The following is a 26987-nucleotide window of genomic DNA, read 5'->3' as shown; positions in this document are numbered from 1 at the left end:
CCTTAAAAAAAATCTGATTAAAAAGCATTTCCTAGTTTGTCTTAATTGCCGCAACGGGAGGAAGTGATTTTTCCCTAATTTGTGTCTGAAGGTGGTGACAGGACCTCCCAGAGCCAAAGCACACAGACTTCAGCCTCCCAAATTTTTAGAGGGTGGTGCGTGCAGGGTTCCTGAATTAGCCCGTTCAAGGACACCGCGCTGTCGTGAAGCCATTTGTGTTCTGGGGGTGCCTTTTGGAGGAGGGTGTTTTGAGCGGCAGTTGTTCTCAGGGGGCCGAAGTGAAGAGCTGACTGGCCGTGGAGGCGGGGCCGGGCTAGGGGTGGGACCCTGAGAGGGTGACAGGGGGCTGCCCCTCAGTAAGCCCACAGCCTGTGGGGCGGGACATGGGCGGGGAGGCAGGGTTGAGTCCCCCCCTCCCCCCCAGTCCCATCTCCCTCTCCTGCCCCAGCCCCTCCTGAGCCACACCAGAGACCCGAGGGCCGAGAACGGGCAGGTGCTGTGTGTGGAGGCCAGCCTCCGGGCCTGAAAGCAAGGGCAGAGAAGGAAGAGGAAACGATGCACGGAGAGAGTCTCAGAACTCAACTGCTTCATCAAAGGACACGTGTGTTTACGTAGCCACTGCCAAGGGGCCTTTAGGAAAAAAACCATACCCATTTATACTTTCTACCAGGTCCCCAAGGGTATTCTTGCCAACCCTGGAAAAGATCAATTTTTAGTGTTTGCCAGTCCCTGAATGATGGTTTGCAGTTGTGTTTCCCTGATTCTCACTGGGGCCCAGGATCTGTGTTTCTGGGTGCAGTTTACTGAGTACCCAGCAAAACAGGGCTTCGCAATGAAGAAACTGCCTTCTTTTGCAGCACGATGTGTTTGAAGGCCCCTGTTCAGGGGTTGCTTCATTGAGCAGCCCCAGAAGGCCGGGACTGGGGCCGGCTTCTCACAAGGGCTGGTGACCTTTTCCTCATGATGCCAAGACTGTGGCACAGGCTCCAGGGGGGAGGAGCAAATCCCTGTCTGTGTGTCCTGTTCTCTAGGGCAGGAAAACATTTCCAGAAGCCTCCAGCAGAGTTTTGTTTGTATCTCACTGCCAGGGCTGTGTCGCACGCCCCGTGCCAAAACACGTCGCTGGCAAGGGTGATAGAATGACCCCGGATGACTTGGTCTGGTCAACGTGGCCCCAGCAGGATCTGCGTGGTTAAGGAAAACTTTAAAGCAACCATATATTTATATTATTTGATCCTGCAACCCCACTGACCGTCCGGAATTTGGGGGTCCTGGCTTTCTACAGCACTCAGTCAGCATTTGTGAGTATACATTAGGGCACAGATGCCTTGATCTGCCTGTCGGGTGTTCTCTAGAAAGTCTAACCTCTTCAGATACTTAATGCATAATAAACATTCAGCCGAATCTGTATTAGGCCTTTATGATGGAAAGACTGTGTGAAATGTATGAAATATGTATGTATGAATGTATGAAAATAAATCCTCCGATAATCTCTAGGTCTCATTTAGCCAGCAATTTCAACTTCTACCTCCCCCAACAAAAATAAAATATAAAGTGAGATAACCAAGGCAATGAGTAAGACTCAGGGTTGGAGTTGTGCGTTTATTTCTCCATGTGTCCTTCCTCTTTAACAGAAGGACAGGGGTGAGGCGAAGTGGGGGAGTAGCAGGTGTCTTTTTTTTTTTTTAAGATTTTATTTATTTATTTGAGAGAGAGGATGAGAGGAGAGAGAGAGCACATGAGAGGGGGGAGGGTCAGAGGGAGAAGCAGACTCCCTGCCGAGCAGGGAGCCCGATGCGGGACTCGATCCCAGGACTCCAGGATCATGACCTGAGCCGAAGGCAGTCGCTCAACCAACTGAGCCACCCAGGTGCCCCAGCAGGTGTCTTTTTAAACTGGTGATAAGATAGGGTTGGTTGGGAATAAGTAACCTCTGGTGCATCCTTGAAACTTGTTATTCCTTGAACTTATTTTTACAGTTCTGAAGGAAGTGCATAGAGAGCCAGCCTGGCATTACGCATGCTGCTCGCTGCAGGGGATAGAGTGGCAGTGAGGTTCTGGAGGGTTGGGGGGGTGGGAGGATGTGGGGATGCTCCTCAGGCCACTTGTGCATGGCCTGCCTCATAAACCAGATTTAGGGAGGGCCCCCTTCAGAGGAGAATGTACCACTTGGCCCGAAGCCAGGAATAAATGCCTTTTTTTTTTTAAGACTTCATTCATTTATTTACTTAGAGAGCATGGGTGGGGGGGCAGAGGGAGAGAGAGAGAGAGAGGGAGAGAGAATCTCAAGCAGACTCCCTGCTGAGTGAGGGGCTGGACATGGGGCTCGATCTCACCACCTTGAGATCATGACCTGAGCCGAAATCAGGAATCCCGGATGCTTAACCAACTGAGCCACCCAGGTGCCTCTAAATGCCTCTTTATTTTTTATTAATTTTGTTATCACCTCACATGATCATGATGTTAGTCTGACTTCATTCAGATTTTTTCTTTTTAGCTTTTTAAAGTGTTTTCCTTTTTCTTGGTTTCTAGTGTTTCTATTAAGAAATTAGAGCTTGGCAAGTCTCTGGGCTTTCCTAGCCTTGCCTTGTCTTTTCCTATAAACTCCAGTTTTCTGAGCCCTTCTCACTGGCCACTGCAAAGCCCCTCCCCGCAGCAGCTCACCCCGCTGTTCAGTCTGACACCTGCTCGTCCCGCAGACCAAGAGGAAGCCTGTCTGTACTGCCCTTCCACGCTCCCCTATCCATATCTCCCCACTCCCCACCTCCACCCTTGGGGAACATCTATTCACTCCTGCCGCTTTGGTCAGATGTGACATTTCCAAAGCCAATGGTTCCCTCTACTGGCCTGGTTTGGAAAAGTACATTTCAAGTACCTGGAGTCAAACCAGTCAAATCTTTAGGCAACTCAAATTCTCTAACATTTTCCCATTTTTAGAGGAACACGGGTTTATTGTCTCTTTGCTTCCCTTGAATAAAGGAGTAAATAAGATTCTTAACCCAAGACTGGTATTCACTAAAATGTTGAGTGAATTAACAATTAATATTTGTGATGTCCATGGAATTTTTAGGTAACATGGGTGATAGTTTGACAATTAACAACCTTTTTGATAAGTGAATTTTTTTTTCAAGGGAGTAGTAATCCTTGCATCTTATCATTTACCAAATATGGATTTATTGAGTTTGCAGTCAGCTGGGAGTTTTGGATGTATGAACATGGTCATAAGGGTTGTAGTGGTGGTGGGGATCCATAGCCACATGGGAATGTGGACCTGGGATATCATGGTTCAGGTGCCTAATCCAGGTTTGGGGGACCAAGGAAGAGCTTCCATTGCAAGAGATGGCTCATCAAATAGCTGGGTAACAAAAGAAAAACAAGTTTATAGATGTGTATACCTCATGTATACATGGGAGATACCCAGGGAAAAGTGAGTAACTCAAAGAAGTGACTTAGAACTCCAGCTCATATGGGATCTTCAACAAAGAATAAATATGGGGAGAAATGACAGGGCAGAGGAAAGTAGTTTTAGGCTTCCAGAGATGGCATTCTGTGGGAAGGTTAACTAATGGTAGATAAAGACTGGAAGGTTTGTTATGTAGATTTCTCTGGTGCCATCTCCAGGCTGATAAGATCTGCAGTTGCCTTAGTGATTAACTTCTGTCCTTTCTGGTACGAGGGAAGGAGCGACTCCTTTGGAAATGTATGTCTTGCTTTTAGACAAACGGGTGAGGGCAGGGAGCTTTTCTTGTGTCTGCCTTCGGTTCAAAATAATCCTGTGTCAAAGTAGCATATTTCTGGGTGGCATCTTCTGCTACATTTCAGGGAGTAGGGCCAGATTTTTAAAAGGAGCTAGTTTGTTAAGGAGTTGGGACTTCATCTAAGGAGCAACTGTTAAGTGTTTTAAGTATAGTTGTCTTGGTTGGAAGAGTGTTTTGGAGTTATCATGTTGGTAGTGTGGAGAAGTGATAGAGGGCAGAAATGGGACCAGGGAGGACAGTTAGGAGAGGGGCTATAGTGTAGCCCAGTGGGGGTGTGGTGACCCAGATCAGGGAGTAGATATGGGGATGGAGGAACAAGGATAGACTTGCAAAACATTTAAGAGATGGGGGTTGGCAGAATTGCATGATGGTTAGAATGAGAAAAAGTGAGGGAGGGCTGAAGACGAAGCCTAGATTTCTGGCTTGGACACCTATGCCATTGGTTTTGTTCATCACTGAATAAGAAACATGAGAGAGAGGAGCAGGTTTGATTTGTTTGTGGGACACTCAAGATGAAATATCCATTAGACAGATATTTAGATAAGAAAGTCAGGAAGAGAGACAGAGCTAAAGAGTTCTATTAGCTCTAACTGGATCCAGGAGAATGGATAGGTCACCAAGGAAGAGTGTATGGATAAGAGGAGGGCTTAGTCATGCATCTGAGGCACAAAGGCATTTCAGGAAGGAGAGAACAGAGAAACTCATAAAGGAAATTGAGAAGGAGTGGCCGGAGAGATAGAAGGAAAATCAGAAGGATGAACTGTCAGGATATCCATGAAAAGAGAATGTTTCAAAAAGGATGGAATGGACAAGGTGTAAACACTGGAGAGGTCAAATTAGAGGAAAACTGACTCATAGCCATTGGGTTTCTCTACAATATGGTCATTGGGGACTGATGGAAGGCAGTTTCAGGAGGATTTGGGGAGTGAAAGTAGCAAGAGTGAGAGTGGATGACTCTGGAAGTTGAACTGAGAAGTTGGAGGACTGAGGGTAGAGGCTAGAGTGGGGAGACAGGTCCACAGGATTATTATTGGTCATTGCAATGGACTGGATGTTTTTGTTTCTTCCAAACTTGTGTTAAATCCTGGCCCCCAAGATGATGGTATTCGGAGGTGGGCTTTTGGGAGATGATTAGGTCATGATGGTGGGGCCCTCATGAACAGAATTAGCGCCCTTACAAAAGAGACTCCAGAAAGTTCCCTCTTCTGCCATGTGGGGACACAACAAGAAGAACAGCAGTCTGTGAATCAGGAAGCAGGTCGCATCAGACCCTGGATCTACTGGCATCTTGATCTTGGACTCCCCAGCCTCCAGAACTGTGAGAAATAAATATTGTTGTTTAAGCCACCTGGCCTATGGTAGTGTGTTAGAGCAGCTTAATTATATATAATTATTATTTTTTTAAGATGGGAGACCCTTGCACATGCATATCCAGTTAGGTATTGCTGCGTAACAAGCAACCCCAAACTCTAGTGTAAAATATGCTTTATTGCTCCTGCATCATTGAATGGGCTGAGGATCGGATAATCTCTTTTTTTTAAAAAAAAATTTTATTTATTTATTTGACAGAGAGAGACACAGCGAGAGAGGGATCACAAGCGGGGGGGGAGGGGGGAGACCCGGGGAGGGAGAAGCAGGCTTCCCGTGGAGCAGGGAGCCCGATGTGGGACTCGATCCCAGGACCCTGGGACCATGACCTGAGCTGAAGGCAGACGTTTAATGACTGAGCTACCCCGGTGCCCTGGGGATCGGATAATCTAGACGGCTTTTGCTCACATATGTGTGAGTGAGCTGGACCTTGTTCTAGGGTGTGCTTGTGTACTTCAGCTGGGACAGCTCTGCTCCAACACTTCTTGTCCTCTTCCTGGGACCATCAGGCTAGCCTGGGCAAGTTCTACTCATGAAGATAGCTAGACTCCCTCTCACACTTCTTAGGAAGTCTAGCCAAGTAAGTGCACTTCAGGCTTCTGCATCATGCCTTTAGATGTCCCACTGGCCAATGTGACAAAGGGCAAAGTGAAAAATGTGGGCCATCACTGCAGTCTGATGGGAATGGATTTGCAAGGAGGGAGAGGTCAAAGAGAAAGAGGAGGTCATCTGAAGCACAAATATTCCACGGAAGTGAGTGGAGAGTGTTTTTAAAGCACTGGAAGGGGAGGAGAGATTGGCATCTTTAAATAGAAGAGTCACCCTTCCTTTTTCCTAAGGAGGGAAGGAGGAGAGGCTGCTTGTGGATGTGGGGAAGTTTGTGGGATGATGTAGGAAAGTTGAGCGGGTTCCCTTCTTGTGGTTTCTGTTCCCTCTGTGAGGTAGAGGTGTGTCATCTCCTGAGAGTGGGGTTATCTGTGAGGTAGGTGATTTTGAGTGGGAAAATTGTGCTCGCTTTGGCAGCCATCCACTAAAATTGGAACATTCCAGACATTAGCATGGCCTCTGTGCAAGGATGACATGCAAATTCATGAAGTTCCATATTTAAAAAAAGGAAAAAAAAGCAGTGGGAAAATTAAAAATTTTCCACATGCAGCTTGGGGGATAGTCTGGGAAACAGAAGCATAGGTGGGCCAGGTGGAGGAGCCAGGCAAGCTTGTCCATCCATGGGCACCACAGGTATTTTGGATTCCCACCCTTATATAGTCATTTGGAGAACATGCCATTGGCCAACGGTAGTGGAGCCGGAAACTTGGTGGTCGGGTGATACCAGAAGTCATCTTCGGCTTTTTAGTTTCTGCTGCTGGCTCAGCCAAACAATCACCGAGTCCTGTCTATTCACTTCTTTAGGAGCCCTCCATGTCGGCCACGCCTCTCCACCCCCCTGCCTGCCTTCCTGGGATTCATTGCATGCCCACCACTGAGGAAGGCTTGGGCACAGCGGGGAGAGGATCTGCACCCAGCTGCCCACCCAGAATCATTGTCCTGCCTTGTATTCTTGTCGAGTGGCCCCATGCTAGATCCCCCTTTTTATTTTTTAATTTTTAAAATTTTTTAATTTTTAAAGATTTTATTTATTTGAGAGAGAATGAGTGAGCACAAGCAGGGGTGGAGGGGCAGAGGGAGAGGGAGAAGCAGACTCCCCAATGAGCAGGGAGCCCGATATGGGGCTCGACCCCAGGACCCTGAGATCATGACCTGAGCCAAAGGCAGACTACTTAACCCACTGAGCCACCCAGGCGCGCTATAGGTCACCCTTTTTAAATAAACACTTTTGATTTTAGAATAGTTAGACTCACAGAAGAGCCGAAGAGAGGGTACAGAGAGTCTCATATGCCCGCACGCGGTGTCCCCTGTCATTGGGATCTTACAGTATCGGGATACGTTTGGCACAATGAATGAACCAGGATCAATGCTTTATTATCGTTCACTCAAGTCCACTCTTTACTCAGACTTCCTCAGCTTTTCTCTAATGCTCTTCTTCTGTTCCAGGATCCCGTGTGGGGGCCCGCATTACATTTAGCTGTCATGTCAAGCTCCTCTTGGCTGTGACGGTTTCTCACACTTTTCTTGTTTTATGACCTTGACGGTGTGGGGAGTACTGGTCAGGAAGTTTGTGGAATGTCCCTCAATTTGGGTGTGCCTCATGTTTGCTCATGATTAGACTAGAGTTAGAAGTCAGCAGAGGCGGGGAGGACCACAGAGGAAAGTGCCATTCTATTCACATCTTATCAAGGGTACCATTAAAAAAAATGGAGTGACACTTGCTAAAGATGGTAAGGCCGACTTCATTCAGGACCACTGTGATAGGTGGAGGGACCACCACAATGGGATTTTGCAGTGGGGGAGAGATGTTGGCTCAACTCCAAGTACAGCACGGGCAAGTGGGGATTTATAGCCAAGGAGCAGGGTGGGGGTCAGCAGGTGGAAAATGACTCAGAGGGGTAACGGAAGTTGTGGCTAAACTGAGCTAATGGGGTTCTTGCTGAAGGCAGGCCAGGGTGATCCGTCATCCCCTGGGGGGTGTAGAGGATGAGGACCGTGATCAGATATGAAGGGTGGGGTACTGGTCAAACTGAGCAGAGTTCTTGCTAAAACTAGATTTTCCAAGGAAGTGCACAGCTGGGCCTGGAAGATTCAGGAGGCTGACTAAAGTTTGGTCAGGCAAAAGTCTTTGTCAGTACAGCCGTCGACATGACTCATCACCACTGCTGTTCACCTTGGTCACCTGGTTGAGGTCATGTTTGTCAGGTGGCTCCACTGTCCCCTACCTGCTCGCTGTAGTCCCTCTTTGGAAGGAAGCCACAATGCACAGCCCACGAGTTAAGGAGTTGGTTGTTATGTTCCACTCCTTGAGAGTGTGGTACCTGCATCAATTATTTGGAATTTTTCTGCAAGGCACTTTTTACACACCCTGTCTTCTGGAAGTTTCACAGTGGTGATGTTGAAATTATCTCCCATTTTCCAGAAGTGGAAACAGAGACTCAGTGAAGTTGACTCACCTTCCCAGGGCTACCCATATATATATATATATATATATTTTTAAGATTTCATTTATTTATCTGAGAGAGAGAGAGAGAGAGAGAACACAAGCCGGGGGAGGGGGGGGAAGAGAAGGAGGAGCAGACTACCCACTGAGCAGGGAGCCTGATGTGGGACTCCATCCCAGGACCTCTGGGATCATGATCTGAGCTGAAGGAAGATGTTTAACCGACTGTGCCATCCAGGAGCCCCAAACAGCCCAGATTTTAAGTGACAGGCTGGGACTTGAACTTGGGTGTTCTCACAATCAGCTCTTCTAAGTCCTAAGTTCTCTCTCTACACTGGCATTTAAATCATGCTACTGAAGCTAATTCATCCAGAATTCACTTAACCCCTGGGTCACTTGCGCTCTTCCCTTAGGCAGGCTCTCGGGGGCACTTCGGGGGTCTCTATGGTGAGCCCACCCTTAGGAAGGGCTTTTTCGGAGGACTTCAGGAACCAAATCCTATCCCAGAAAGTTGGACTGGGCTCAAACTAGATTTCAGTATGGTGCATATTCTGGTTCTGTTATGTAAGGAAGGCTGTGTGCGTTAGCCTGTCCGTCTACCTACTTATCTATCACTATCTATCTGTCTTGCTAAAGAAAAGGAAAGCTCCCCTTGGTTAATTGTCATGGTTTCAAAGAAGTGTTAAAAGAGAAACTGCGGCAAATTAAAAATGTCGAGTTTGAGCAAAAGTTGATTCAAATTGGGCAGCATCCCATCTAGCAGATAGAAAGGCACTCCAAGGAGTTGTACACAGTAGGAGATTTTTATAGTCAGAGGAGGAAGGAAGGGAAGCGGGGAGGAAGAATACGGAAACTATACAGGGCAGAAAAGTGGGTTGGTTATTGCAAGGTCACTTTCCTTTAGGGGATGCCAGGGGTCTATCAGGCAGATGATCAGGATCACTAGTGCTGATCAGGTGATTCCTGATTGATTGGTTTAAGATTCCATCTCCGGAAAAACCCAAACTGTAATTAAGTCTCGGTTTGGTGATTGGGGGCTTAGCATAAGCGACTCCATTTTGGACCTGTTGTCTTGTTTTTAACGGAAGAGAGGTTAATATCTGTATATACTTAGAAGCATCTTGCCCATCCTTGATTTCATTGAACGAGGCCATCTGTGTCCTGAGAAAGCCAGTGGGGAGGCGGGCTGGATTTCATGGATTATTGAAAGCTTGTGCCTGTAGTCAGAACAAGTTGGCCACATGTTGGTTTTCCAGAGCTCAACATAATAAGCAGAACAGTTCTGTATAATGGGCTGTTTGCTTTGTGGATTTTCAATATTTCCTCTCCCCGACTGTTCAGAGTGTTCAGGATATAACGGTGCAAAGGACATCCTGCTGCAAATTACGACAGACGCTTTCACATTTTAAAAGAAATGGCTCTAAACGAATTGCAGTTCGTTTCACTCTAAATCTGACAGGTGCTGCAAAGTGTTTTGCTGGGTGACAAACCTAACTGAGATCAAAGGACCCCCCCCCCCCCCCCACACAGTTGAGAGCATAAACGCTGAGTGACGAACCTGAGATCAAAGGACCCCCCCCCCCACACACACACAGTTGAGAGCAGTTAAACTGCTCTGGGCTCCTGCCAGCTAGCGTCTTCCCCACTCTGGCACCTTCGATGACAATGGAGGGCCGAGTGAGTAACTGAGTGAAAAAGCACCAGCTGCTGGTTGGAATCCGTGAGTCATGGTGATAGTGGGGTGCACCCGCATGTACCCATTTGTAGCTTGTTTCGGGTGAGGTCATATTAGTCAGTGTTTCTCTCTCAGAAAGCTTCATGGCTCACCTTTTAATTTTTGCCGTGAGTTCAGGAGATGGGCTGAGGTCCATGGTAAGCAGACAACAATGGTTCTAGAAGAATCCGCACCCCACTTTTTGTTGAGAGTGGGCAGCCATGAGACCTCACCTCCTCTGCCACATCCCAGATCTCATGCGCTACCTGTTGCAGAGTCAGCTGGGGAAGGGGCTTCATGGCTCTGGCATCTCGATGGTGCAGAGGCCCCCCGGGGGCCGGAGGAGGAGGAGAGGAGGTGATGTTCAGTTAATGACAGAGGGCACCGGAGTGTCCACGAGGCCCCACGCCTGCAGCCTGACAGTGGGAGTTCCCCAGGAACATCTGTGCACTGGGAAGAACGGGGAGATTTCAGAGGGCTGGATCCCCAGCGTGTAAGGAAGGAGACTGGGCACCCAGCCCCTCCACCGGTGCCCAGGGGAGAGACTCCTGCAGACTGCTTGAACTCTCCAGGGCCTATTAGCTGAGGTCAGCAGGGGCGAGGTTGGGGATGGCAGCTCAGAGAAGGGCCTGGGGGTGGGGTGCAGGGGCTGGGTGGGTCTGGGTAGCAACATTCCCCACGTTCCTTGCTTCCTGCCTCTGTGTGTGTGTGTGTGTTTGTGTGTGTGTGTAACAGAGAGAAAGAGACAGACAGACAGAGACACGTCTGAGTGGTAACAGCAGGTGACAGCATGAATTGGCATATCCCCTCGCTGTGATGATGACCCTCTCCTAGGGAGCACTGAGAAATGGCTCTGAGATTCATTTTTAGTTTTGCATCTGTTTGCGTTGGCATCTCCTGCTGGGAACTGACAGCATCCAGGACCTTCCCCCGATCAGCCAGCGTCTGCCAGAGGCTTGCTTAGTGCAGTTTCCATATGCCGCCCCCACCACATGCTGGCTCCCCACGGTCCCTCCTTACCCAGTTGACAGACAGTTGGGCTCCCCGGTGGGTGGGCCACAGAGAACCGGAATGAACTGGGGTGGCGCCCTGTGTCTTGCGGTTTCCTGGACGCCGTGAGAATTATTTCTCGTGTCTCAGGGGCAGCCTCAGCCACCCACACAGATGGGCTGGTCCTGGAGGTTGACCGTGGGGCCGTCCTGGCTCTGGGGAGGCTTCCGGGGCATGCACACTGTTGGTGGAATGGGCTCGATAAACGTGTGTGATTCTCTTCGCAGGGCATGCCACCATCACCAACTACTTGCTGAACTATTTTCCTGGCCTTGACCTTGAGAGGAGGAACGTGTTTGGGTTCACTGCCCTAATGAAAGCTGCCATGCAGGGCCGAACGGAGTGCATCCGAGCCCTGATGTTAGCAGGTTTGTCTCCGCCCATCCTGGGGCAGGGATGGGGGGTGGGGTCCCCAAGGGTCTTGGGAAATGCTGATCTTGCTCCTTTGGAGAACATGTACTGAGATGCATCAGTTCCATAGAGACGGAGCCTAGTGGATGCAACGAAGAATAGTTTCTTTGAAGGGTGTGGTTGTCATGAACTGAGTTGAAACAGATGGAAAGGAAAGCAAACCCTTCTGGGTGGGGCGGGAGGTCACATTACTGGTCACCCTACAGGAAACCCCTCCTTGCACCCTGATAAACTCTTCCCTCCATCTTAGCTTCCTCCTGCCCATATTTGTTCTTCTTTAGAAATGTGTGTTCTGGCCTTGGCTTTGAGCGGCAAGCCTCTCCTACTGAGGGTGGGCACAGGGATGGGGGTATCTGGGGGTCTCGGCTCCGAGTGAAAGCCTGTCTCATTGAGGGTGAGCACAAGGATGGGGGCATCTGAGGGCCTTGGCTCTGAGTGCAAGCCTGTCCCATTGAGGGTGGACACAGGGATGGCGGTGTGGGCCCAGTAGCCATCCTAGATCCCCACTTGCTGGTGGTTGGAGTCACATGCTGAGACAGGATGCAGCAGTTTCCCTTGTGAGTGACATGTCACTGAGTGGAAAGATGGGCACCCCCACCTTGCTTCTTCTTCTTTTTTTTAAAGGAAACTTTTATTTGGGACTAATTTAGATGTATGGAAAGTGACAGAAATAGTACAGAAAGTCCCAGATGGCCCTCACTTGTCTCCTGCATGTTAACATCTTACAGAGGGGCCAACGCTGGTACATTACTATTAACTGAACTCCAGACTTTATTCGGATTTCGCCCATGCATCCATTGCTGTCCCCTTTCCGTTCCAGGATCCCATCCAGGCTCCCACATGTAACTGTCCCGTGTCCCCAGGGTCCTGAGGCCGGGGACCGTTTCTCAGTCTCACCTCCTCATTCCTGACCTGACAGTCTCCATACCGGCCTGTATACAGTGTCCCCAGCCTGTCTGTCATTTTCCTTGTGATTACATTGGGGTTCTAGGATTCACAGCTTGCTTAGATTCTTTTCTCCCACTTCAATCTGAGTGTTTTAGGGGATGCTGGAAGAAAAAGAAATTCAGTAAGTGATGACAGGTTTCAGAGATGAAAACTTTCACAGAAATAAAAAAGAACGTAATTAGATTTAATCTCATTGATTGTGCTTTTGACTCTGACAGTTCATTTTTTAAAGGCAAGATAACAGTTTCAACTGAGTTTAGGCCTTGCCTGTCCTATTAGCAACAAGAGGTCGTTCTTCCTAATTAAACGGTGTTTATGATGCTTTTGTGTTTGGGGGAAGCTTCATCTGCTTTTACTACTTCTGGAGCTAGTTATAATTGAGTGTAGGTTTTTAGTAATTTACTCCCCCCCCAACTATGATTGATCGATTGATTTTTAATGTTTCAAGTTTTTATTTAAATTCTAGTTAGTTAACATGTAGTGTAATATTAGTCCCAGGAATAGAATGTAGTGCTTCATCACTTACATACAAAACCCAGAGCTCATCACAAGTGCCCTCCTGAATGCCCCAGGAAAATGCATTACGTTTTCCTTTTACAGTAGATGCGCATGTATGTCTTAAAAGAAAAAAAAAGACTTGTGCAATCAAAGTCCCTCCTGGCTTGGGTGGATACCAATAAGGATACTGGTTGGGATATTTAAAAAATGTGCACAAATATTTTTAAGTTTTGTTATTTAAATTTAATATATCAATATTTAGAAAAACTAAAGCCTTTAAAGATAATAATGCCTGAATATTTCTTTGGATTGGCATTTCAACAGCGAGTGCATTTGTGTGCAGCTGGGGAAGGTTCCTTGAGAGCTAATCACAGAATGGGCATCCTGTGATCATTTCAAAAGCAAAAGGCACAAACAGTATTACGTTGAATGGTTAGGGTAGAGATGTGCATCTATCTCATCCTCATTTTTTCAAGCGCAAGCATCCTTCTGCACCTGAATTGAATTTCCAAATTGCAACTTCATTATACTCAATAGGAACCATTTCCTTTTAGAAATGATGGATCATTGAGTTGGATGCCCCCTAAATGGTTTAGATTTTCCAGTAGTTCATAACATCCAGATACATACCATCTTCTTATTTTACCTTGTCAGGCAGAACGAAGTAACGTTCGAATTATCAAAACTTTGGATTTTCATAAAAATGTAACCAGGTTCCGAAAAGCTGATTTATTGGCTCTTTGGTTTTTGGCTTCCCAAGGAATAATGTCAGCTCTGCTGATAACGCATCGCAAATGGGGCTGTGGGTTCTTGTTAATTCAATGGAATATTAATGCCCCGAAGTGACAGGTCTATTTAAATAAGTGGCTCTGAGAAGCCATAACGAGGATGTGATTTTCTCTGAAGAGAAGCAGAGCTCAGTGGAGGTTGGAAGGCTCCAGACTCGCTTAAGAGAGCTGGCTTTTATCCCTGAAGTGTGTGATTGTTGTAGCATTTGGGAAGCAGACACGTGCAAACAAGATGCTCGCCTCTTCCCGTGATTCTGGGCAACCAGGCAGACTCTCGAGAGGTGTAGGAGGCTTGTTCAACGAGGGAGAGGCACTCCTGTTGTTGGGCCTGTGGCCATTCTTGTCCCAGGCAAGCCCTGACTGTGTGCTTCTGGAAAGCCAAGTGATTTGATATCACTACAGAGGTTTCTTTCTGTTTATAAGGAAAACATGGATTTCCTGTGACCTGAGAATTTGCTGAGTTGGAATAGTTTCAAATGATTATGCAGGGAAAGGGCCAAAAGTCAGGCATTCCATGTCACCGAGGGCAGGGTTTTAGCTTGGGCATTTCGCTTGGCCCGAAAGCAAACCTTGAGAAAAGGACTTGAGGGCAACTAGTTTTTCTGGAAGGGGAGCCAGGAAGCCATGTGAAGGATGGGGAAGGGGGATCCTTAGGCAGCTGGGGGTCAGCCCTGTTGAGACCCTCTGAAAGACCGAGTACAAGATAGCTCGGAAATGCCTTCGGGGGTGGGGCAGGCTGGAAGCAGAAAGCATCTCTCCCACCCCTCAAATCAGGTCTCTTTCCTGAGACCCTGCATCCTGATTTTTCACATCGATTATATCCCAAGTACCCAAGACACAGGCCAGGATGGCACAGGAGGAGACCTGCAGGGACAGGTCCAAAAGGGTCCCGTGAGACCAGAAAGGCCTCTTGGTGGGAGGGGGACCAGTGCTGGGCTTAGAAGGGTAGATAACATGGGGGGCTGGCAGAGAAACAGGAAAGGAAGTGACACACCCCAGGCTCTGCCTGCCTACTGCTAGTCCCATGACCTGGCCACGACTCTGCGGAGAAAGCTTCTGATGGTGAGTGATGGAAGGTAGTTTGTTTTCCTTTAGCACCTGTTTTAGAACGCTTTCTGCTTCCCGTCACAGACATCCTGACTTGACAGTGGCTGAAAGAAAACAAGCATCTGTTTTGCTCACCTCGCCAGAAGTCTTGAGGTAGGCAGTCACGGTGCAGAGCTGGCCCGAACTCCATGAGGACATCACAGAACTAGGTTCCTTTTTCTGTCCACCCAGCACCCCCTAGGACCCCCCCTTCCTCTCCCGCCTGAAACTTGGTCACCAGAACTGTAGGCTTCAGACAGGAAGCAGCACCACCAACCACATAGTCACTTTTATCAGGGTACAAAAGCCTTCTCTTTGGGGCTCGATGACCAGCTGTAAGCGAGGCTAAGAAAAAGGGGAACAGGATTGCAGTTACTGGGTTAGACCAGTAATTCTCAACTGGGTGTTGCCCCCCACCGCCCCCCCAGAACATCTGGTAATATCTGGGGACATTTTGGCCTGTCACAACCGTGAAATGCTACTGGCATGTACTGGGTAGAGAGAAGGGTTGCCCTTAGAAGTCTTACTAATGCACAGGAGAGCCCCCACACCACATAATGGTCTGGCCCAAAACATCAACAGTCCCGAGGTGGCAAAACCCTGGTTTACACCAGTCATGATGCATTGCCTAGAACTGAGTATGTTGCTGCCTTGAGTAAAACAGAGGACTTTGTGTAGACAACTCATAGCATTCAACATGGCGGCAAATGGATGCACGGGTGGGAGCCCAACTTTTGTCTGCGTGGCTGGAGCCCTGGGTGAAACAGCCTTGGGTAGGGGGTGAGGGTGCCAGTAGTTCATGGGCAGAGGACGCATACACTGGCCTATCAGAGTTCTCCGTGTTCTCTGAAAGGTTTCTGTATATAGGGTTCATCATTGGTGCTGGCCTTCCATGATTTAATCACACTGTCCAGGCTGTTAATATTGCCCTTACTGATTGCTGAAGGAAGTGGATCCCCAAATCATGGCATGAATCACATCCTTAGGCTGCACTCCTGTCCGCATGGCCTTGTTCTTCAGAATGTGTGCAGTTTCCAAGATCATCTTGAAGAGGCACGAGGAAGGCACAGGAAGAAATGTGCTACACCGTGGACAGCTGTTCCTTTAGTTTTCCATTAGCTCTTGAAAAATGTCTCTCTCCAGCCGTGTTCATTAAGAATTTAATTTTGCAGTTTGTACCTTTTTAAGTGACATGCAATTAATTAAGGTTTAATGTGTCATCTATTTTTTGCGGTGACATTTTTACTGCCCCCTTTTCATTTTTGTCAGTTTATAAATTGTACTCTGGCTAATGAGTTCCATCCCGATTTCCAGTTCCAAATAATTACCACTCCTCTAGTATGCCTATTTTTTAAATGTGCCCCAGGATGAAGAGCACTATGAGGCGATCTCAGGTGGGCTGGGCCTGCCTGGGCCGGGGGGCCACGGGAGGGGTGCTGGGGCAGGGAGGCTGGTGAGCTGTCCTCGCCTCCGTTCAGCACACGCTGAGCTGCCGCCGCACGTCAGACACCTGGGTCTGCGTGGGATATAAATGCAGAAGCCTCCGCCAGTCCTGGTCCCTGGGGAGCTCACAGACTAGATAATTGCCCTAGTTCTCCACATTGCTTTGCCAGGGAAAGTATGACTAATGGGACCTGAAATCCTGAATGATTTTTAACCGTATGAGGCTGAGATTGGACCAAGATGAATTGAACAGCAATTCCTTATTAATTTCTCTTATAGTACCACGCTGAAATTTATGAACATTTCATCAAGTTGAGTTGAAGTTTAAATTTGCAGTATTAGGAGGGGCCAGTGGGTGGTATGGGGGAGATTTATTAAGGAAGTGACTAGTGTAAGGGAGACTGAGGATGTAGGAGGCAGGGTTCTCCAGAGACGCAGAACCAGCAAGAGATATACATTAAGAGATTTCTTTTAAAGAATTGGCTCACGTGATTTTGGGGGTTGGAGAGCCCAAAATTAGTGGGGGCAGGCCATCGGGCTGGAAACTTGGACAGGAGTTAATGCTACAGTCTTGAGGCTGAATTCTTTTTTCTCCCGAAAACTTTAGCTTTTGGTCTAAAGGCCTTCGACTGATTGGATGAGGCCCACCCACATTATTGAGGATCATCTTGGCTCAGTCAACTGATTGTGGGTGCCAACTGCATCTGTGAAATACCTTTACTGTGCACCTAGCTAGATTGGTGTTTGTTTAAATCCCTGGGTACTTTAGTCTGACCATGTTGACACAGACCAGTAACTGTCAGAGGAAGCGGTCCTCTCTCTGCAGGGTGGCAGGAAGTGTACAGGGCTGCGACTTTCTCTGTTACCATCTTTGAGGCCTCAGGTAGGTCCCTTGGCCACTGTGACTACCATCCATTCTGTAACAAACCTCTATTCAATGCATGCCTCCTACCAGCCAGGGTGAGAAGTGTGAGGAAATGAAAACGAGTAAGATGTGGGCTCTGCCCTGGAAAAGCCCAGGATCTGGTAAAGAGGATAGACCCAGGACCTCCTAACCACTCAGTACAAGAAGTGAAGGACCACACATTTCCTGCAAAATAGGGACCCTCACATTCCTCACAAGAGATCTGTGAGGAAAACATGAGATGATAAGTAAATAGGACACCAGATGCCTTGCAAGTGATTATTCCTTTTAGTATTCTAGAACATTCTAGTAACATCATTGACATGTTCACAGAGCACCTTTGCTGTCTAGTCATCTCTCCATTGCTGGAAAGCCATGAAATCTTATTTCTTTAAAAATCCCATGACTTAGGTGCTGAGTTCAGGCAGTTTTGTTTAGGAAAGGTGGGCCATTAAACGGAGCACTTAAAGGTGGGTTATGTTGTAATAATAGTACATGCAGTAGTTCACGGTCAGCTGCACGTTCATCCAGGTGGCACAGCTCCAGGTAGTCTGTCCCTAGGTTTTGGAAGTTTTACCCTTGATCCATTTCACTCTTTCGTTTCCTGCCATTGGCCGGGAAAGTTCTTGTCGCATTCACCCATTACTGTTTGTGTTTGCGTTTTTTTTTTTTTTATTTTCAGGAGCAGATGTCCATGCCAGGGACCCCCGCCGTGGGATGTCGCCCCAGGAGTGGGCCACTTACACCGGACGGTTGGAGGCCATCCGCCTCATCCAGAGGCTGCTGGAGCGACCCTGCCCGGAACAGTTTGGGGAAAAATACAAACCAGAGCTGCCGCTGCCTCCGGAGGCCGTTCTGAAGCCCTCGGGCTCCAAAAACTGCTTGCAGAGGCTCACCGAGCTTGTGCGGTCCATGCTGACCTCCCGCTCACGCCAGGGCCTGGAGGATGGGGGTGTCCTGGACCACATGGTCAGGATGACCACGAGCCTCTACAGCCCCGCCGTGGCCATCGTCTGCCAGACTGTGTGCCCCGAGAACCCCCCCTGTGTGGGGAAAAGGCGGCTGGCGGTGCAGGAAATCCTGGAGGCTCGGGGGAACCGGGACACGCACGCCCAGGAGAGTGACAAGATCGAGGGCTCTGAGCAGCCGTTCGGGACCTCCCAGGCCGTCGGGGGCTCTAGAGAGGTGGCCCCGAGAGCCAGCCTCCCGTCTCCGCAGCTGCCGGGGGCCCCGCGGAGGACCAGCCTCCTGCCCCTGCAGCTGCTGAGGAGGAGCAGCGTGCGGCCCGGCGTGGTCATCCCCCGGGTGCGCATCAGCAAGGCGCCCGCGCCCACCTTCCAGCCGGAGCGGGCGGCCGCCAAGGGCAGCACCAAGGACAGCACCCACCTGCAGCTCCCCAAGTGGCGGTACAAGGAGGCCAAGGAGGAAAAGAGGAAGGCGGAAGAGGCGGAGAAGCAGCGGGTGGCTGCGGCGGCGAAGAAGGAAAAGCGGGCGCCCTCCTGGAGGAAAAGGACGTGAGGGGTCAGCTGCCTGGAAGCGTGTGCGGTGGGGGAGGGGGCAGCGGGGCTCCGCGCGGAGAAGGATGCGGGTGTGCCTCCCTCCTGCCCTCGCCCCTCCCGCAGCGCTGCACCTACCTCCCTGCACATCCCGGGCAGACAGGCTCCCTCGAACCTGGACCCAGAAGGGCTCCCTGTTCGTTTGCTCAGGCTGCACCCTTGTGTGAATTGGGCAGGGCACAGGTCGATTCGCCTGAAACCAGTTCCCCTAGCGATCAGTACACCTGGTGGGCAAATTTGCCTCGAAGCCTACCTTTAGAACCTCACTTGAGAAATTTATAAGACCAGTTTATCAAAGGGTCTGAATAATTTTGTATTTTTAATCATGATCAAATTTGCAGCAATTTACTGGTGATGGGGCTGTTTGTATTTAAGACGGTTTTAATACATTTGCCCGAAGACCCTTTGTTTAACATACTGTTTCTGGCAATAATTATTTGTGATATCTCTATGATTTCATACAGAATTTGTCGAAGTCTCCCCTTTCTTGCTGTTTGTCGTTCCTTCTCATTGGACGCGCACATGAGCATTGTATGTTCTTACTGATTTGATTCAGTGATTCTGAATATTTGTTTCTATTTGATGGAGGCATTTCCTTTTCCAGCAAAATGATGACGTGAGACAGGGGAATCAGATTTCCTTGTGTCTTATTTTAAAGCTCTCTTACTTAGACGGTAATAATAATGAAGAAAAACCTGTTGTCAAAGTATGAAACCATGCATAGAGAAGCATGTACTTATTGCTGGAACTAAGTATTTTAAGCAAGGGACTTTAGATAAACTGGATGCAAAGCCTTTAACATATTCAAAAATAGATAGGAGAAAAATCTATTATCTAATAAAATGGGGGCAAATGTAATAAATTTTTACTAGAAATACAAAATTAATTCCTCTGCGCTCTTAGATAAATTGAATTCAGATATCCTTAAAATGTAAAAAAGATGCAAAAGAATAAGGCACCAGAGTGATACAAACCGCTGAGAAGGGGGGTGGGCAAGAAGAACAGGGATTAGAACTGAATATTAAGCAAACTTGTTTTAGGCAAATTCTCCTGGAGTGGGTTGGATGGCTCCCTCCTCCAGACTCAATTCCTGGTGTGGAATTACTTTTATTTTTCCTTGGACTGCCCGTGATGTTCAGTTTATCCTCATGCGGACTTTGTAGAATTTCCAAGATGCGGGGTCTTGGGCAGAGCACGTACGTGATTTGCCCGGAGCCCTGAGCTCTCAGTGGGAGTTCTGTCCATACTTTTTTTTAATCTCCAAAGCACTGAGAGAGTCTACTGAATCTCTGGCCATCTGGGTTGCAGAGTATCTGTCATATATGCTCTCTGACAGCACTTTATTTAAAAATTCTCCTCCTCGGAAGCTGTAGATTTAAAATAGTGGAGACCGATTTGGAAGCTCTTACAACCCTGGATTCGCATGTCAAATCGTGCTCCCTGGCTGGGGTGTGATGAGCGCCTGTCTCATGACGTGGACAGGGATGGCGCTGGCCTCTCCTTAGTCCCTCCCACTTGGCACCGTGAGGCATTGAGCTATCCGGGGTCTCACACTCACCTCTCCAGAAACCTCAATTAACACGCATTGCGCAGCACCAGCCTGATGGGTAGGTGTGATGATAAGTCAGATTTTAGTGAGCTCCTCCCTCTTTCCAGAATGGCATAGAGGTCTGGACCCGCTTTTAGCATCACCGACACTGGGTGGCTGCAGGTCACCCTAGTGTCCAAGAGTTGGTATTGGCCAGGTCCCCTTGGATGAGACGAGAGCTGGTCCCCGAGGTGAAGAGAAACACCCCTAGTCTCCCTGACAGTACGACCCGGCATCCTTTGAGATCATTGTCTGGTTTATGTATTTTCATTGCTTTGAATGGCTGGCTGCGTCTTCTCACTGAGGGGTCGCCCTTTGCTGCTTGCTCGCTTCCAGCGTCGGTCAGGGGCAGGGGTGATGATGGGCAGTCACCTCCTCCTGCTCTCCGCATGTCCCCTCAGCTTCGTCGCCACATTTTTTCCCTGCCTTCCACTCTGCCCGCTCTCTTCCTTGCTTGCCTCTCCTTCCTTTGCCTGTTTACTTCGGCAGCTGCGGCTAGCTGCCCTGATCCTCCCTGGCACCATCACCCTGAGGTCTAAAAAGGGCAGAAAAGCAAGGCGATCATGAGAGGCAGTGTGGTGTCCCTGCTGAATTACGTAATGACCTCCACCGACCCAGTGACTGAAGGACAGATTTCCCCAGCTTCTGTGCAGATGGTTTAGGATTTCGGCACAGCCCCCCACACCTTTTATTATTATTACTTTTTAAGATTTATTTATTTATTTTGAGAGAGAGAGAGAAGAGGAGGGACAGAGGGAGAAAATCTTTCAAGCAGACTCCACGCTGAGCAAGGAGCCCGACGGTGGGGCTCGATCCCACAACCCATGAGATCATGACCTGAGCCGAAACCAAGTATCGGATGCTCAACCGACTGAGCCACCCAGCTCCCCCCTTATGCCCATTTAAGGGAGGGGGACCTAGTTTGCTCTCCTGACAGATGACAGCACCACTCTGCTGTCGGAGGGAATGGGGGAGCTGGGGTCTGCTTGCTCCCCTGATGTTTATTAACTGTAAATAGTGAATTTCAAGTTGACAGGTACCTTCTCAGGGATTTATATATAAATGTAGTTAGAGGAAAAGATGAAGTGTATTTTAATACTTTTACTAAAATGTTTGAGTGAATTATGATTACACTAGACAGAAGAAATATTTCCAAGACGACGTCAATGCTGCTGTCTTCTAGGGAAATGTCCGCCATCTCCCTCAGTTGCGATTTTCTAGTTATTGGAGACCTGGGACTTTGGCAGCTGAAACGGCTCTGGGGTGGACGTGAGGTTACCTCAGCACGTCTCAGTTACCTCTTAGTTACCTCTTGTGGATGTGGACCCTTGTATTTAAAAAAATTCAGCCTGTATGTTAAGTAGTGGTGGTCATGATAACTGATTTTACCTCTAGAACTGGCTCCTCCCCGTCTGCTCCCGGGTGGGCGGGGTGACAGTGACAGTTTCTCGTCCCGGCTTATGTGACTCCAGTGTTCCGTAGTCTCCCCGCTGTGCAGGAGGGAAAAGCTGGGAGAGGTTCGTCTGGAATGACCTCAGTGTTCAGAGCATAAACTCTCCATGTCTTTGGCCACCCTAGAAAAACACAGCCCAGAACATCATGGACCAGAACATCGTTGACCTTCCTTCCTCTCTCCGAGGAAGGAGTATTCCATCACCTGGCAGGCGCCTGGCAGGACCGGGTACCTCAGCCACATGAAGATCAGAAATTGCAGTTCCTTGTCTCAGCTTCAGGCCTTCCTGGGACACCAAGCTCATTCTGCGGAGAAGGACGGAGAGATTCGTGATGTCAGCTGAACACAGGGCTTGTGCGTGCAGAAAGGCCGTTGCAGACTGCCTCTCCCCACTTCCTTCCATACTTTCGGGGGTGAGCAGGTCTCTGGGGATCCTGCATCTGAGTGGGGGCCAGGCGGTTTTGTGTGAAACAGAATCCCATGAGGTGGGGCCAGCCCCCAGTCCCGAAATGGATGCAAAGCCTGTCATCCTTAGGGAAGAATCTGGGGTACCAAGTCATGAAGAAAGGTCTCCCCGAGAATTCAGTAAAGGAGCCAAGACTAAGAAGTGGGCCTGGTTTGTCCCTTGCAGCGTCTGGCAAGAGCCCTACCTCTCCCCCCTTGTCCCCACAACAGTCGGAGAGCAGACTGTCTTTTCCTAATTTCCCGGAAATTCCTCGGAGTTCCAGGCCTGATGTAAGTCAACCGTTCCTCTTTCCCCAGGTTCACCTGGAGACCCCTGCTCGCTCATTGCCCATTCTCGTACCACACACCGACGCCCCAGGCTCTGGAGATCCATCATCAACCATTGTAAAGCTTCTGGTCACAGGCTTTTACGTGACGGAGTGCTCACACTTGTTCTTTTTTACAGCATTCGGGAAAATTCTAACAGGTACCCTGGTGTTTGCTCGGGACCCTTTCCGGCCTGTGTGGGTCTCTGGAGGCTGCACTGGCTGTGGGTTCTCCACACACCAAGTCCGCTGTGTGCGGGGCCCTCGGTTCCTGAACGAACTTGCTGTAGGGGAGGGAAGGTGGAGGGGCCATTGCAACTGGTCCTTAGAGAACAATGAGGTCACGTTTCTGGCAGCAACTGGAACTGGGAAGACAATGGTCACAGTGGGGGTGCTGGTACCCACAAAGTTCTTCTAAAAGACTGCTGGCTGTGTTCCCCGTTTCACACCTTGAAGCATTTAGAACTTGTTTCGTTCGTCTGGGTAACTCTGGAGTCAGCTGCTCATTTCTGGGACCTTGATGAATTCACATGTTTCTTCATTAACATGTAAAAGAAGAGGCTAAAAAAAAAAAAATTCCTCCTGGAAGTGGTTTTTTGAAGGAAAAAACATTTAAAAAAAAAAAAAAAAAAAAAAAAGCAAAAACACCAACCCACCACTACCTGAACTGATTTGGCTGGTTTTCAATGCCCAGGTTGTGCACACGATCGCCTCACTGTGAGCCGGCCTGTGACAGGCACAGCGCCCCCTGCAGGGCTCCGATGGCCCTTGGCTGCTGGGTGTGCCCAGGTGTGAGCGAGCACACACACGGATGAACTGAAGGGAGACCGGGCTGTGTGGTCGCAAAGATGACCTCTGCTCTGGCTCCCGGGGGAGGTCGGGGGTGACCTGCTTCGATGCGTGTGTTCAGGAGGGTTGGACAGCCCAAGACTCACTGGAAGCACTTTGTCCAACGGGACACGTAACACGGCCAGCGTGTCAGAACCCAGATCTTACCGCGAGGCAGCTATAGGAGCTCCTCGACGAGGTCCAGTAGCCGATCTGGGGCACCTCTCTGCCTTTGACGTTCACCCTTCACATCGAGAGGCGGAAGCCAGAGACAACTCTGCTTGGGGAGCACCACCGGCCATTCAGCGGCGGCCACGGGGTGGGGGCCTGAGTTTCTTGGAATTTGGTGCCAGGTTAGCCGTAGAATCAACATCTTACCCTGAGGAAGCGCTAGGATTTTCCCAAGTCTGCCCAAGGATTAGGTAGTCTAGTGAAAGCTAACACAGTTGGGTTTTTGAGAGAAATTTATTCATCCTAGTGTTACACCTTTGTCTTGTTTTAAAAGGAAATGTAGGCGAGAAACAAAGATGAAGCTGGTCATTCCGGAGAGAGCAGTGACCTGTGTTGACCTGACACTTTATACTGTTTTGGGAGTTTGCATTGAAGCACTTTAATGCCAGTTTTTGAGCAGATGTTCTAGAAGCTGGTTTGGAACTGTATGACTGGAGAACTGGATGCGAACTATATAAGGGTCCTATAAACCTTGCGAGCCTTGGGGACATCCTGAGGAATGGGAATGAGATCCCCTGCTCAGATGAACAGAAAACGCTCTCCTTGGAATTCTCTTCTTTCAAATCCTTGTCCCGCCTGGCATTTTTTGGGGGCGTCTGAGGGTGTGTATTTTTAATAACAAGAGGACTGAACAGACTTCAGCACGGGAAGCCAGATTGCAAGTTAGGCCACCTCGGTATATAGGCTCTGTTCTCTGAACATAAAGCTATTTTCATTGTTTCTGAAAATGGATATTGTAAAAATGTTGACTCTGGATAGAACTGTGTACATTTCATAGGTTTTTATTTTGACGTGAGTTTTGTTACAGTTTATAAAAGCTATTTTCCTATTTAGACCTCAGGGCTCCTTCGGGACCTACAAATACATGTGACTCCCAGCAACTTCAAATCCTTGCTATCCAAAAGGTTAATAATACTCTTTAGGTTAAATAGGATACCTTATTCAGCAGGAAGAATGTGTCCCTCTTAACCTCTGACAAATTCTGTATCTCATATTTTAAAAGTATAGAAGAAAAATAATGTAAACATATGGGGGAATTGTGGCTACAGGATTAAAAATCACTTGTGAAATAAACACTCTCCTGGTACAATGGTGTGGTATTGGAATAAACCAAAGTGTGTATAAATGAGAAAATGAGACACATACGTCAGTATTTTTAATGTCCCTTACTTTGCTCGAAATAGATGTGCACTTTCTTCTTCTGACACACTTTTACTTTTCAACGGTAAGATTTTTAAATTAATGATTCATCCAGGAATATTTTCACTTATGTTAAAATAATCTTGTTGCAGTTTTCATCTTTTCAGGGGCATCCAGTTTTGCTTTGTCTGTATTCTTTTTTTTTTTTTTTTAGATTTTATCTATTTATTTAACAGAGAGAGAGAGAGCACAAGCAGGAGAAGCGGCAGGCAGAGGGAGAAGCAGACTCTCAGCTGAGCAGGGGGCCTGATGCGGGGCTCGATCCCAGGACCCCGGGATCATGACCTGAGCCAAAGGCAGACCGTTGACTGACTGAGCCACACACATCTCTCTGTGTATTCTTTACCTAACTGGTACAATGTAAATGTTGTTCTGGAGTTTCTTTATTTAAAACATGTCCTTGAAAAGCTTAAATCAAAGAACTCTAAAATTAACTTCATTTTCTTTTAATGGCTAAAAAAGTAATGCACACACTCAGAAAAAATAAACCAAACTCTGTAAAAGGGTCTCAGCTGACAAGCAACTGACCCTCCCCCGGGGCAGTCCCTCCGACCAATTATTTATGCATCCTTCTAGAAATAGGTTTTAAATGTTTTCTTCCCTTTGTGTGTTATACAAACGAGATCCCGGTGTACGCACGGTTTCCATCACTCCTGTTTTGGGGAGAGCACGTTTGGCCCCTTCGTTCATGTGGGGTCCATCCGGTATTCCTCAGTAGAGATGTGCCCTGGTTCACCGAACCATTTCCTGGTCTCGGGTTATTGCAGTATTTTTGGTTCCTACCACGTAGGAGTAATGAAGAGTCTTGACCTGCACAGGGAATATTTCTCTAGGATTGACCAGGGTGAAAAAAGGCAGATTTTAATTTCAATAGTCCTGCGGCGTTGTTCTTTCCACAGCCTCCTGAGTGAGTCCTCGGCCACCCACCCGTGGACAAAAGAGGCCGTGTGCCTCCCACAGCAACACCTGCTGTTCATCTGACAGGCTGAGGGCTGCTGGGCTGGCGGGTTAAAAAGCTGTATCTCATTTTAATTTTCAGTTCTCCAATTACTGGTGCGGTAGAGCCTCTTTTTGTGTGTCTTCCGACCATTTTTATTTCCTGTTTGACAGATTCCTTATTTGTATCTGTTTCTCATGTGTTTTTTATTGTACTTTTTGGTGTCAGTCTTGCCGATTTGTAGGATTTTGCTATAAATTTCAGATCATAGCTGTTTGACACAGATTGTGGGGTTTTTCTCATCACATATTGTCAAGGTGTCTTGTATAAAAGTGTGAAATTATGATTTAGCCAAACGTATTTTTTTTAATATTTGAATTTGTGTTTCTTTTTTTTTTTTTTTTTTAAGATTTTTATTATTTAAAAAAAAATAATCTCTACCCCCAATGTGGGGCTCGAACTCACGGCTCGGAGATCAGGAGTCCCATGCCCCACCGTGAGCCCCTAGGTTATTTTTGATGAGACTGAAAACAGCTCCTATTTATTTGGGAAATTCCGCTTCGCCTTTAGGAAGTCTGAAGTCTGACCCATTAACAGATCGTCATTCAACTCCCTGAAAATCATTATTATTAAGGAAGGACCTAAATAGGAAGTCAAATTTTAAATAAAATTTTCTAGGCCACAATTGTGATTGGAGATTATTTGTCTTTGTTGTTTGTGACCAACGTGTGTGTGTTGGGTAGACGTATTAGAAAATAGGAACACATACAAGGGATAGTTCTTAAAAAGTGAAAATGGGATGTGAAAAGTGAGGGGACGGGGGGGGGGGTCTCATCCCCTTTATTTCCCTCACTGATTCTGCTTGGGGCTGGTGAAGCTGCAGCTCCCGCCCACTGCAGCCGAGGGCTCGATGGGCTAGGCCTCAGGCAGGTGCGACCGCCCTGTCCCCCAGCCGCGGGAGCGGTGTCTCCCCACCCGGCAGTCCTGTGGTCGAGAACGTCAGGCCTCGGAGGACCTCAGGACTGGTCACTCCTGCCATCTCCCTTGTGACGTCCTGGCTGGTTTGCAGCCAGGGACAGGAAAGGTGGCCCAGGTGTTCTGAAAGCCTCCGGTCTGCTGAGGAAACAAGCTCTGAGGTGCAGACGGCTCAGGTAAATGGTCAGTAGGCCAGCAACTCCCCATCCCAGGGTTCCCCGACCCGGCAGCCACCAACCCTGCCCCGCCTGCCTCAAGACCTGTTCTCCTGCCCGAGCTCGTCGTGACTCTCACTTAAAACAAAAACCTAACAAAATGTTAATACATCTTCCTGGCTAAAAATAAATAAATAAATAGATAGATAAATAAATAAATAAATGTATAACTCAAACTCTAATCGACCTTGATATTTCAAAAGCATTATTTCAAGAA

General features: G+C 48.2%; 1 protein-coding gene and 1 pseudogene across 2 annotated transcripts in view; both read left to right on the top strand.

Annotated features, from left to right (window-relative positions):
* The window catches only part of ANKRD33B (ankyrin repeat domain 33B), a 74431-nt gene extending 48155 nt beyond the window's left edge, over nucleotides 1–26276 (top strand). Inside the window, exons 3-5 of one of the 2 annotated variants that reach the window (XM_045863534.3) lie at nucleotides 11167–11307; nucleotides 17700–18538; nucleotides 21740–26276. In XM_045863534.3, coding sequence (XP_045719490.1) covers nucleotides 11167–11307; nucleotides 17700–18535 — 977 coding nt within the window. In that variant the 3' untranslated portion in view covers nucleotides 18536–18538; nucleotides 21740–26276. Of the gene's footprint in view, nucleotides 1–11166; nucleotides 11308–17699 lie in introns of both variants that reach the window. The other variant, XM_054504793.2, reaches the window with a different exon arrangement.
* Nucleotides 6136–6234, top strand: LOC123836609 (U6 spliceosomal RNA; annotated as a pseudogene).
* Nucleotides 26277–26987: the final 711 nt, after the last annotated feature.

This window comes from Mirounga angustirostris, unplaced genomic scaffold (assembly GCF_029215605.1).
Source record: "Mirounga angustirostris isolate CCGP_5_RB_7025 unplaced genomic scaffold, mMirAng1.0.hap1 SCAF_7, whole genome shotgun sequence".
Lineage (NCBI taxonomy): Eukaryota > Metazoa > Chordata > Mammalia > Carnivora > Phocidae > Mirounga > Mirounga angustirostris.
Note: the sequence above shows the minus strand (reverse complement) of the source record. Positions and strands in the feature narration are given on the sequence as shown.